The sequence below is a fragment of the Brachionichthys hirsutus genome, chromosome 21 (genome assembly GCF_040956055.1).
Source record: "Brachionichthys hirsutus isolate HB-005 chromosome 21, CSIRO-AGI_Bhir_v1, whole genome shotgun sequence".
NCBI classification, from domain to species: Eukaryota; Metazoa; Chordata; class Actinopteri; order Lophiiformes; family Brachionichthyidae; genus Brachionichthys; species Brachionichthys hirsutus.
Window position 1 is genome coordinate 5,199,460 of NC_090917.1, and position 13,160 is coordinate 5,212,619.

The window sequence follows — 13,160 nt, forward strand, 5'->3', positions numbered from 1 at the left end:
TCGGAACACACACTGGCCTAGCCACAAAAATGAGCCTCTGGCCAGTGTTGGCTACCCCTCTGGCTGTACACAAATACAAATCTCACTCTCACACACACACACACACACACACACACACGAGTGGAAAAGTGACTGGAGATGGCCGACGAGCGTGTAGAGAGGAGGAAAGATGTTGGGAGAATTTTGGAATAGAAGAGGGAAGTGGGGGGGGGGGGGTTGTCGGAGTGTTGCAAATTCATTCATATTTCTCTCCCTCCTTGTATGAGCAAGCCAAAACCTCACTGGCCGGCACAGGATTCCTCATAAACGAGCCGCAATCACACAATGGCGCCTAAAACTGCAGAGAAAGAAAGAAGTTGTTGCAATTAGAAAATAGGAACTGAGGAAAAGAGTGAGAGAAATAAGGCATGCATCCCTCCAGACTGACATGATGATGAGGAGAACACACTCTGCAAATAAAGGCAAGACAAAGTGAAGTTGTACTGCACAAGTATTATTCACGATGGATGTTGTGCAAGGGGCTCTGCGGTAACCAGTAGGCCCGAAGTTAATGCTATTTTTATGTTTGATGTTTCATTGCTTTTAGCTGTCAGTTAAGTCATTTTTCTCATTTGTGACAGGAGACCTTGTTGGGTATGAGAACGACAACTGAGAATCTGGATCGTAAATGCTTGTGCTTGTTTTAAACACGGCAATATTTCACCTATAATCCACCAGCAAAGCCGAAGACAGATCCTCCGCTGCTCGAAGCGAGTCAAACCCCTGTCTTTTCATCATGTTTCACTCCCAAAGCTCTGCCACGATTGCACACAAAAGCAACGGGACCCTCTTCAGACTAATGTATTCATATTACAGGCAATTATATCTTATTACCATTTTGTATGAGAAGCGGGGCTCATTTGCGGCATTTGTTCAGCGATCGTCTAAAAGTGGGAGGGGGGGGGGGAAGGGAGCCTTGTTCTTCCTGCTGTGCAAGCTGTGATGCTGCAGGAGAAGTGTAGCGTAGCACAGATTTTAATGACTCATTTCCCTCAACTGGAAGACGAAAAGGGCTGCTAATTCGGATGCATTAGCGCTAATAGCCCAAATAAAGCCCCTAAGAGCTCACTTTCTGGCTCCTTGTCTAATGGAGGAGCAGATATGGAAATGTTTTCCCTGGTTTGGCACTCACGAAACCAATATATATATATTTTTTATGTTTCAACTTCTCCTCACCATCCCTTTGTTGTGCAAAGCGTATAATCTAAATAGACATACAACATTTGATTCTGAGGGGCAATGGCACGAATCGAGGTTCTGTTCTTGACATGTCAACAAACACCATGTCATCAGCTTTTGCGTCACATTCCTTTGGCACAGCTTAATATTCCATGTTCCTTTGATGAAATGTAACACACATGGTGAAATCGGCCCTTTGACTCCTGCTTAGCGCAGTGATGCTGTTAGCAATCACATTGATGCATGTCTTTGTAGTGGTGAGTGGCAAGGGTACATAAGAGCAGTATTTCATGGATGCGGCTGTATGCGATTTGAACAAAAAACGTGTCATCTTAGATAGTAAAATGTGCAAAATACTTTACACCGAAAAAAATGCTGAATAATCAAATGTGGAATATCTGGCTTCAAGGGACTACTTTGGCTGCCCATATTAGAACGAGCCGGCCAAAGTCAATTTCACTCTGGTCCAATTAACTGGGGAACAAAAACAGGCAAAGTGTGTGGCTTTTTGGAAATTGGTTACCATTGGGTTTGGAGATTGATTTCTTCCACTTGCCTGAACTAGAAGCCGTATCCTTAAATATGCACAAGGCAGAATACATCAGGCTCCCTTCATGGAGCAGTTTGTGTAGATCTTAAATTGGCAATAATGAAATTTGGCCGGCCAGTAAATGTCCCTTTACCTCTGTGTTTACTGCGACTAGTTTCCTTTACAGACTTGGCAGAAAGCTGCAAAGTGACAGTGCCATTAAATGGCTAATACTCACTGATGTCAAGCTCAGCATCTTTCACGTGAAAATGCACCAAGTGTGAAGGGTGAAAGGGTTGCTCTGTTGCACTGTCTTCTTCCTCCAGCCTCTCCATTTTGTTGCCCTGCTATGGAGTCTGTGGCGGCGTATTTAGGAGTACGGTTTGGGACAGGAAGAGGGGAAGCGCTGAGGTTATTTGATTGCTTCATTATGGACATATATATGGCCATATATTTATGTATACTTTGTTACGTATGTCATTACATGTACACTAGTGAGTGCTTGTTTGTTTGTGTGTGTGTGTATGTGTGTGTGTGTGTGTGTACACGCGCAACTGAGTAAAGAGGGCTCAGTGTTTAGACCACCCTGTGAGCTGGGCTGAGTGACAGCATGGGCCTCAAGACTCCACACACATACGCAGTCCACACACAATCAAGCACACACAGCATCCAAACATGCATCAGCGCAATCATTCTTAATGTCTTATGACCAAATACATATCAAGCTCCAAAGCAAACATGCCGTATTAAAATGAAATAAATCAGTCTGGGATGAGGAGAGAACACACACTCTATGCTCCAACACTGCACGGCCCGGCAGCGTCCCTGCGAACGTCTCTGCTGTCTCAAGCCGGCCCCTCAACCCTATATTTCTCGACACCTGATTTGAAAAGACAGGTCGAACATTACTTAGGCGCTTTAAGAATAATATTTTCCTTTTCTCTGTAAACGTTAGGAATAAAATAAATGTGGTGATGACATAAAGCTAGATTTAAATAAACCGTTACTTTATTTTTTAGGCCATTTTGACTGTAACTGGCCATCAGTCACCAGTTGTTTCTCTTTATTACATGTTTGCAATGAATAGCGGCATGGGCCCAGCATGCACCATAATGAAGTGTGGGCCTAGGTAGTTTTGGATCAGTATTTATAAAGTGGACAAAAAAAACCCCCATTGTGTGCAAATCTCATTTGAGTATGTTTGTGTCGTACAGGTCGACGTAAATCACAAAGAGCAAAAAGGTTTGTGGTTTTGGCCCTTTCTTTGTTTTCTGCTCCAACAGGAGCCTCTTGGATGGGAGTTGGAATTTCTTGAACCAATCCCATCAAGTCCAGACTTATTAGAGTAGGTTTTGCTGACTTTCAAAAACATGCACTTCTTTTTTTTCTCACCTGCAACATAAGGATAGTCAAGAAGCTATACTTTTTGGGAACATATTCAGAAGTAGGCTCACATTTTTGCGCATCATGGCTGTCACTTCTGGGACAAGCCAGTCCTCTGGGCCACCCAAATATGATCCTCAAATTAAAATAGCTGTCAATCAAACAAAATTATATAATTTCCTCTCAATGCAACACATAAAATCTAGCCTGTGTTGTCTCATTAATTTACTTTGTGATGGCACAAATATGTGCCGACAAGAAAAAGAACCTAACACACCATATAATTTCTATACGTTTCTAATAATTGTCTTCTTTCTGTACAATTAAATAGCTGTGAATAACATCACTGAATAAACGCTGCTGTATGAAGTCTCAACCTCTTCTGCATTGACTCTAAAACTCAATGCTTATAGTTTGACATGATTGTTGCAGAGCTCAAGTCCCAAATATATGATTGCTGAAAGCAACTGAGAGTTGAGCAACTGATAAAGCAGATGTCCTCGATGAGAAGCTGGTGTTCATCCACGAGAAGCCAACAGCAGCCTTTCTTTATTATTCTCTAAACTCTTGAAGCGCATCCATGGGCTTTAGCGTGCAAAATAACGTATGGAATCTCAAATACTGTACAACCTTTCACTTTCCCTGTCAAGAGATTTGCCAAGCTGGGTGCTTGGGTTAAGTCATTTTTCTCTTCCACCTGCATGTTAACAAAAGCGTTTCAGGTTAAATATTAATGTCAAAATCTCCCCCACAGCCGTAGTCTTTATCGTGCACATTTCTGGGACTATTTCTGGCCTCTTTCATTGATGCGCCTGCAATTTAACAGAAATCTGAGCACTTGCTACATTATCATTTTGTTGGATGCGTGCCTCAGTCTAATAAGACCTTGCAAAGCGAAGCAGCCTTTTTGCAGTAGCAGGAAGAGAAGACAGGAAAGCCCTGTTCCCTGTCGACTGACTGTGGACATCAGAGAAGGATGAAGCCAGGACTGAGCTGAGCTCTCGCCAATGATTAAAAGCAGGGAACGCATGAGCCATTTCAAAGTAAATGTGGACAATAAATGCAGCATTAACACTAGCATATGTAGGTGGAGTGTCTGTGTCTCTTTGTGACTGCTGTCACGACCGGCTCAGAGCCTCGACAAACGAAAGGGAGAGGCGTCAGACTTTGTGGGACACTTCCCGAGTGATGTGTCAATACCTTTCAGGTCTATTCTTAACCCCTGGACTGATCCGCGTTCTGCATGCCGATGATTACTTTCATCATAGTTCTTCAAAGTCGATTCATTCTGTGTAATTGTCATGACTGTGTATCATGTTGAAGGATTTGTGGTGGTTTTACGAATGACTAACGTCCCGTTGGATCGTTTGTCCTTTCCTCGTGTAACTGTGACACATACAAACAGGAACATACATGAATAAGGTGAAGGCAGGGGTGGCAGTAGCTGGAAAATAGAGGCGCTGCCGTGAGCGTGTCAATTCAGCAAGGAATGTGAGGGGCTGATGACGGAGCTGCGCGTCTGGTGCCAAGATAAAGGTAGTCATTAGTATTGTCTCTAATTAGACCGTGTACGTCACGGGTGGCATCAGTACTTGAGGTATTGTAGGTGTTAATTCGTCATCATATTTTCACTCATCTTTTCCTCAAGAAATCTATTTGATATACTTTTCACCGCCTGTTTTCTTTTACAACTCGGTTTCAGATTCTTCTCCAGTATTCTATTCGTGGCTTTCTCTCATTTGCATTTGTTTTTGTCTCCGACTTCTTTTTCCCTTCTCGTCATCATCTTTTCCATGTTCAAAGCACAGCTTGGGCAAAGGCTCAGACGCTCAGATCTCCTACAACAGGCCATGGTTTTCTTTGTTGATAATCCAAGCGCTTGGCTGGATGATAGCGTGAATAGCCAACCCATCTTAACAGATCCCAGGCCCCTCTTACAACGTGACTTTTTTTATTATTATTATAAGTTGTATTTAGTGTCATAGTTGAGTTATTTCTCAATCCGATGCTCTTCCAAGATCTAATGGGCAATTATCTGTGCAGGAGAAGTTAATGGGTGTCCAATTTCACAAAGTCCCCAGTGATTTATGTCAATGAGCGCCATTGTGTGGAAACGTGGCAGACCCATGCTAACCGCTCGACTTGTTTAGATTTTCTCTATGGAATCCCACACCCATTGTAAGCCAGCGCTAACCACAAGACCAATGTGTGTGTTTGTGTGTGTGGATGTGTCTGTTTCTGACTGTGTGTGAGCTTCACATGCGTGTTAAGTCCAGTCCAGAGTCCCCGTGTGTGTGTGCGTGTCTGTTGGGGGTGTCTGGCTATGTGATGGTACCCTACGTCTACGGCTGTGCTTGTGTAAGTGTCTGTGGTGAGTATGTGTGTGTGCGGTGTATGTGGGAGGCGGGATGTCTGTTTATATGGGTTTGTATGCACGAGGCTGGCCAGCGAGCGTGTGTGTGTGTGTGTGTGTGTGTGCGTGTGTGTGTGTGTATATCTGTCAGTACTTTCATCATGTCTTTGCATTTATGTACATGTTGCATTGGTCTTTACACACCCATATAAACACACTTGCGCTCACACACACACAGATCCAGCGACCCACCACCAACATCAACACCCACAGGCTCGGGCTCGGTGACATCATGGCTTGGATGACAGCACGTCTTCCAGTCCTATTAGTCTGATTGTAGGTGGCTCCGCTGCAGTGATTTATGGGTAAATATCCATAGCCTCTCTCTGCTGGGTTGATTTATGAGCCATGTTTTAATCCCATTGGTCCCCAAACCACACGATTTGGGAGGAGAAATCCTGTACAAATAATGACATTGTTAAAGTGGAAGCAGTGAGACAGAGGGAGAGAAGACCCGCCCTGTCAGTTTATTATCCATAGCTGCTGACAAGTTCTGATTGGTCAGTGAAATCAGGAAGTACATGGACATGTGATGCCAACTTAAATACACTCTAAACTGTCTGACTAAAACATTCAGCAGTTAGCTGTCACTCATTACATTCATGGATATATGCAAATGTATTATGACTGCATGCGTACCTGTTTTGCAAGCCATCATCATGCTCTGCTCTCCTCTTTTTTAATTATTCCTTCTTTTGTCCTTGTCCCAGCAGTATTGTCGCTCCGCCAGGGTTTTTAAGAGCCCTATTAATTCTGTTCAGCACCACAGTGTAAAATTGATTGGTATACATGAAATAAAGAAAGATAAGATTGATTTTTAAAAAGTATGTTTAGGGATTTTACAGAAAATCCAATTTACAGATCAGCACAAGTTCTTCAACGTTTCCAAGTCATTTGTTGTTCTGGAATAATTTGATTAAATTTTAGTTCTTGGTTGAACTTTTTTCCTTTTTTTCCCCCAAAACCTTCGAGCTACAGTTTTTATCTGACCCAGAAGGAAGTTTGAAGTCTGCCACTCCTTTTTTTTTTTCTTCTGTGTTTGCAACCATGACTAATAATGACTAACTACAACTTATCCTTAGCCGATCCTAAAGACGCACAGCAGCCTATTAGTGTGCATGTGCCTGAATTTCCCACTGGGCTCAGTATTTCATTCACTCACTCACTCACTCACTCACTCATCCATTCAAGTTGTAACACCAGCCAAGAGTCATGAGGCCGGGTCTTCAACACTGGATGCTGCTGCAGATGTGCAGGAGGCCAACCAAAACTTTTAAGTGTGACTGTGATTAAACTAAGGTAAGACTAAACATGCAAAACAAAAAGTGGAATGCAAATAGCACAAAGACGATACTCTCTCCTCTCACTTCCTTTCACACACACTCTGTTGCAAAAGAAAGAAAGAAACACCACCTTTACAGTTTGTAGGGTATATTTCAGTTTTTTTTTTTTTAAGATGACACAGTAAGATATTTGAACTCTTAGAATTTTGAAATACGTTGTATCAATTCTTTGAAACATTTTATCCCAAAAGTTGCCACATTTTTAAAATTCTCATCAATTTAATATAAAAGACAAAATTCCATACATGACATGTATTTTACATTTACTTTAATACATATATCACCACTGACAATCCATAATCCAAAAAACATGAACACATATTTTAAATGTATTTGCTTGTTTTTATTTTTTTTACAATCTATTGTTAATTGGCCTGTCCTTTGTTACCATGGCAATACAATGGTTCCCTCAGCTTAAATCTTTCTGCTGATGAGCTTTGAATTAATTATTAATACATTTTGTTTCTGTTTTTAAAGCCTTTCATTGCTGTCAGTTAGTGGAATGTTTCAGAATAATCACCCACACCCACAAGAGTAATACTTACATATATATATATATATATATATATAATTAAACCTATATAAGATGCAGCTATTATTACAATGCTGTTGGCGGGTTTGGGATTGCAGCCATCTGTCCCTCTGTCTTCCCAGGAGCATTTAAAGGAAGGATGCACTGAAAGGCCATCCGGAACCCATTGAGAGCCCTTTAGGGAAGTTTACTGGATGTGTGCATGTATGAGAATGAGAGGTGTGTGTGAGTGTGTGTGTGTGTGTGTGTGTGTGTGTGTTATAATTAGAACATTGCTTCCTGACTGACAGCTGTTGGGACTTCCAGCTGTGGACCCTCTGTGGTGCATTCTGGGTGCTCGCATCACCGCAAGCCCTCAAGCTTGGCTGGCCAGCATGAGCTAAAAGTTCAAGGAGGCGGTCTGTCACTGTAAAATGATATGATGTAATTGTTATTTACATTTAGTTTTCTTTGTTTTCAGGTGCCCAATAGTTCTTTTAAACAAATACTCAAATATTGCAGTTCCTTCCCATCACATGAAGGACCAGCTCCCGGATATTGTCTGTGTACAGGTGCTAGAAGTTACGACAAGATAGAGGAGGCTCATTACATAGTCCATAACCGTGTCATAATTAAATGAGACATTTGTAGTAAATCATCCATACTACATTGCTAATGTATTAGAACAGACCAGTATATAGACACAGTGACCTAGAACATTATTGTGACATGCAGGTTAATTTCAATTTGGGTACATGCAGGATGAATTCAGCCAAGCAGCTCATTTCCCTCTTAATTGGATTTACACCGTCCACATGGTGATCTGGATCATCATCAAAAGGTTCTAAATTGTTCTTGGTATCGTTTTACACCAACCATGAAAAGTAAAAGTGAAGTGGAGTGGATTTTTGAATCCATAAATGAGGTTTTCAATGTTTAATTTAATATTTTTTTCCTAACATTATTCGGATAAATGCGCGCTAGTCCCACCTTTTAAAAGGCGTTTGTATATAATCATTTTGTGTTATGCTCTCATCATCTCTTAATAATGCATGCATCCATTGCAGGGAGATGAATGCTTCTGTCTGTCGTGACAAAGACGTCCCGAAGTGTCGTGCGTGTGATCAGGCTCATTAGTTTCAGCTTCGTTGCATTATAGATGGTGACAGAAAATCAACGATTGCTCAATCCATGGTTTGAAGTGCCTTCTCAAATTACGTGCAGGTCTTTTCTTTGGGTATCACAGACCGGTTGGTCCTGTGTGACAAACATCAGTTCAAGGCGTAAGCAATAATGAGGTAGTCAGATGCATGCAACATGATGCAGGGATATTACTCATGCTGCAAAGGAGGTAAGAAAGACAAATGAAGCTGGAACTGCTTCATTTGTCTTTCTTATCAAGTGTAGAGAATGCATTATCAAAAAATAAAAATCACTTTACGTTATATTTTGTACTTGCTCATGTCAGAGCAACCTTATTTATTTGGACTGTGGTTGTCAGCGTCAGACACGAGAGGCAATAATTAGTACCAGGAAGTTGTAGCAAAGTGCTATTTGCTGATTGTTTATTTACCAGTGAGTTGTCCTAAGCTAAGTGGAAAACAGTGCTGTACTCTCAGTTTTCCTCTATTTAAGGAGCTATATAATAAAAAAAAGAGGCTTTTGATGCAAAGGAAGAAAACCCCCAAAATAAATGTAGGTCAAAAAAATCTCTAAATACTTATCTATCTTAAGTACTATGTCAAATCGTTCAAGTATGCTGTTTCTCTGACTTAAGAGCTGCAGGTTGTTTGTGATTAAAAACGAGGAGGGCTGCATGTTCTCTATCCATCCACGTCGCTCATCTGCACAACTTCTCTCCCTCCTCTAAAAAGTCCCTTCCTCCCTGTCGATCATTCTCCTCAGGCTACTGTCTATAATGAACGTTTCCTCCCCGACCCCCACCCTTTCTTGTCCTCCCCTTCGCACTGTGTGCAGAATCGGAGAAGCTTATTGCCTAGCAACCACAATTAAAGTACAACAAGTCAGTGGAGGTAGCAGCCGGCATCGTTGCGAGCTTTGCAAACCCTGCGTATGAATAACGTCTTTAGACAGAAAGAGGAAGAGAGAGAGGGAGACAGAAGAGGAGAGGAGAAGTTGGACAGGTGAACAGCAATCACAGCCACCACTGGACGCCACAGCGAGGACAGCGAGAGGACAGAGAGGAACGTTCTCTGGGTTTACTTGTAGGACTCGGCAGGTATGTGTGTGCCGGAATCTGTGGATGCAAACTGACGGTATTCTGCCAGAATGATGTTGTCTTGTGTTGTTTTTACTGCTTGTTTCTGTTTTTGTTGTTGTTTTTAACTGATTAGTCAGCATGTGAAGAAAGCCGTATTAAGCAGATTAGGCTTCTGAGGCATTTGGAAGGAATGCAACACATACTGGCAGTGTGAATTCACAGCTGTGAGGGAACGCCAAGTTTGTTTGTTACACAGTGTGTGTGCGTGTGTGTACATAAAATCAGTGCAGCCATAAAGAATAATGATTTTAAAACTGATGTAGCGTAGCTCTGAAGTCTCCTGTTATCATCATCATCTTTGGAAACATTTTTAAACATTTTTTTTTTCTGTACCACAGTGACTAAAAGTGCATCGAGGGTTCGTATTAGCAGCGATTTCACACAAACTGCCAGAACTGGCTCTGTTTTCTGGCTGATTGTTAGTGACGCTTTCTCCGGGTGCAGGTGGGCAGAGGTCAGACGGTACCGGTATCATGTCCAACTCAGGAAAACCCTTCTAGCTTACATGTGATGTATTTCTTGTTGTTTTTTTAATCAACTTCAGTTGTTGATGCAGATAAAGTAAATGTTGTCGGTGATTTTTAATTTGATCTGGACAGGAAACAATAACCTTTGTCATGTGTGTTCATACACCCACTCGCTGTTTTAATCACACCTCCATGCACGACACAGTTATTGAGTTTCACACCGTTGTGTGCTCGTACCAAAGAGAAGCGCTCATTGTGCTGGCGGATAGCATGAACAATGGTCTGTAATGAGAATGCCGTTGTCAACCTACTCATTCATGCTCAGATGCAACAATCCAACCAGAATGGTGGTTCTCCAAATACTACACCTCCACAGCCCTCATCCCCATGGCAGCGCCCCCCAACCTGAGGGCACTGTGGGGAATCTGCAAGGTGAAAGGTCAGCCAGTCGGCACGGCCCATGCTGGTCCTCACTGGGAGGATGCAACTCATGCAGATGCAGAGAGAAGTCAATCGCTGGGCAAAATGTCACTGCGCAGCTCAGATGAAAGTCAGCACATGTGTGCGCAGACACGCACAGACTACATTATGAAAAACTACATTTCCCTTTGAGGTTCTTTGTGAATACCATGGAGTGTATTCAACATGCTAACTGGGGAAAAGAAAAGTTTTTTTTTAAGCTCTTTTAATTTAGTGGGAACTTTCATCTCCCTAAGAACATTACTTAACATGACTTTGTATTGTCTGTCAAAGACTTTGCATAAAACAACTTGACTTAAGTGGTGAGAAATCGCACTGCATGGCATGAACTGTAGTTGCAGTGTGTATTGCGTGTAATTCCTATTGTCTGATATTTCCCCGACCTTGAAATTTGCTTCGCCCTTTCCTCCGAGCCCAAATGAGCCTCCTTGCCTAAGATGAAAATGCAAAGCAGCAACAGGATTTCACTCCAAAAATGTCTCCAGCCTAAGGCCAATTATATGTGTTTGTGTCGAGTGTCTGTATCTCAGTCTGTGTGTCTGTCTGTCTCAGCATGTGTCACCACTGAGGGCTATAAAGCTCTAGAAGGGGTAGACAGCAGCAGGAGTCTCTGTGGGTGTCCTCACCTTTGTCTTTGGGTGTATTTTGGACTCTCGTCCTGCTGTGTACATGTACCATGTAATAGGTCGGCTCTGTCAGAGTAATGTATTTAAACAGCTGGCGGGAAGGAAGGCTTTTAGACTTAAAGTTTCTGAACACTATTGAGAAGAACATTGCTTTCTTTATTTTTATTTTTTTCTGATCTCTCCTCCTGTCACGCTCACTTTGGTTTTTGTTAGACATGCACACACACACACACACACACCTACAGTATACCTCCCTGGCTGCAATTACATACGCCGAGGACTCGGACACTTATTCTTCAATGTCATTGGCTGCTGCAGGATGGTATTGTTTATTTGATTGGTGTTCCCTGGAGGTTATGATGGTGTAGATAGTCTTAACTGTTGGATGGTGGTTTTTAATTTGCTATTTGTCTTTTATTTCTAGAGTCTGGGCTCAGCTGACCGGAAGGAGAATCAGCAAAAAAAGTAAGTCCCAGAGACTTCACTTCCGTTCTCATTCTTGTCGTGACGCATTACAACATTCCCCATAGCAATGAGACACACGTTGTCATACTGCAAACCACAGGTCTGTTGTTTGAGCAGGTAACAACATAATCAGATCAATATTGCTGGATGAGTTTAACATTAGGAGAGGATTTATATTCCAATATATTTGCAGGCCTTTTACCATTCATCTTGGTCGTCACTGCGTTTTGCAACCGTAACACTGATCAAGCTAAATTAGCAGTATATTGTAGTTTCCTGGCGACTGAGGCCACGAACACACCAACACCATCTTTTCCTTCCGTTCAAAATGGCAGCTTCAGCGCGTCTGAACTGTCTCCAAGTGAGTTGTACTTGTTCCTTGAAATAGACGTGAAGATGTTTTTCTCCACAGACGTTTGAAAATTTAGGCCAATCAGGCAATGAACTCATTACTCCCATCAACTCCTTGAGGTTTGAAGCCGATTGGAACCTAACCTTTGTTTGTGTCCCCGTGTCTACTTTTTATTGTGCATGCTTATAAAAGTGTCCAGCGTCGTAAAGCTGTCTTGGGCAGCTTGTTTTTTTTCTGAAACGATTTAGTGTTTATCTTTGTACAAGCGGGCTCAGGTGTCAAAATGTGTTTCCTCAAATAAAACAGTTTCTCGGCGGTGCGTTTTAACCGTCTGTGCACGGATTTACAGCGACAGGCGTTTGCCATATAAACATGGATGGAAGTAGAAGCGTTTTCTGCTCATTCTGCCAGTACAATACAAAATAAATAATTAGTGTGTTTGTCTTACTGCCATGTTATAAATAATTTCCTATATTTCATTCATTCTCTCTTTTGTTCTTGTATTAGGAATTAACTTGTTTATCTTATTTCTTATGATAAATTACTTCTGAACTCTGGCTCGTCATTACTCCAGATGGAAGTGATCTTCCAATCCTTTATCTTGGACCAATTTCTTTTTTTTGCATGCTTTAGTAAGTAACCACTGGATTATTTTTAACCTCTGCAAGGTTTATTATGGTGTGCAAGTAGGCCTCATGCTATACCTATATTATTTTACTCACCAAAGTCTGGGATTCAAGTGAACGCTGTATTCCCTAACAAGGAGGAATGGATGAACTGCCAATAAGTACTTACTGGGCAATAAATAATTTCTTGTTTTGGTGCCTTTTTTTTACTGTGTTTTCTTTCATCACGCAGTAATACTAATGTAGCCTGAATCTTCTCTGCACAAGACTCATTTTCTTCCTGTCTTTACCTGTTAGTCATTATTGCTAACATGAATAATAGTTTAATTTCCTAATGATAGAATCAGTTGTTTGTTCAGGATCTATTTAAGACTTCACAGAACTTTTATAGTATTTCTTTTTTAATGTGACGCACTGATGACACAGGGACAGTTTAATTTCATTTCAAGGTCAGAGTGAACAAGAA

The 13,160-nt window shown here is 41.6% G+C and overlaps 1 protein-coding gene across 1 annotated transcript in view; it reads left to right on the forward strand.

Moving 5' to 3' along the window:
• ankfn1b (ankyrin repeat and fibronectin type III domain containing 1b) overlaps positions 1 to 13,160 on the forward strand; it is an 82,442-nt gene that overhangs the window by 34,146 nt on the left and 35,136 nt on the right. The window contains exon 4 of the mRNA XM_068754654.1: positions 11,676 to 11,716. Within this exon, the coding sequence (XP_068610755.1) occupies positions 11,676 to 11,716 (41 nt within the window). The remainder of the gene's footprint in view (positions 1 to 11,675; positions 11,717 to 13,160) is intronic.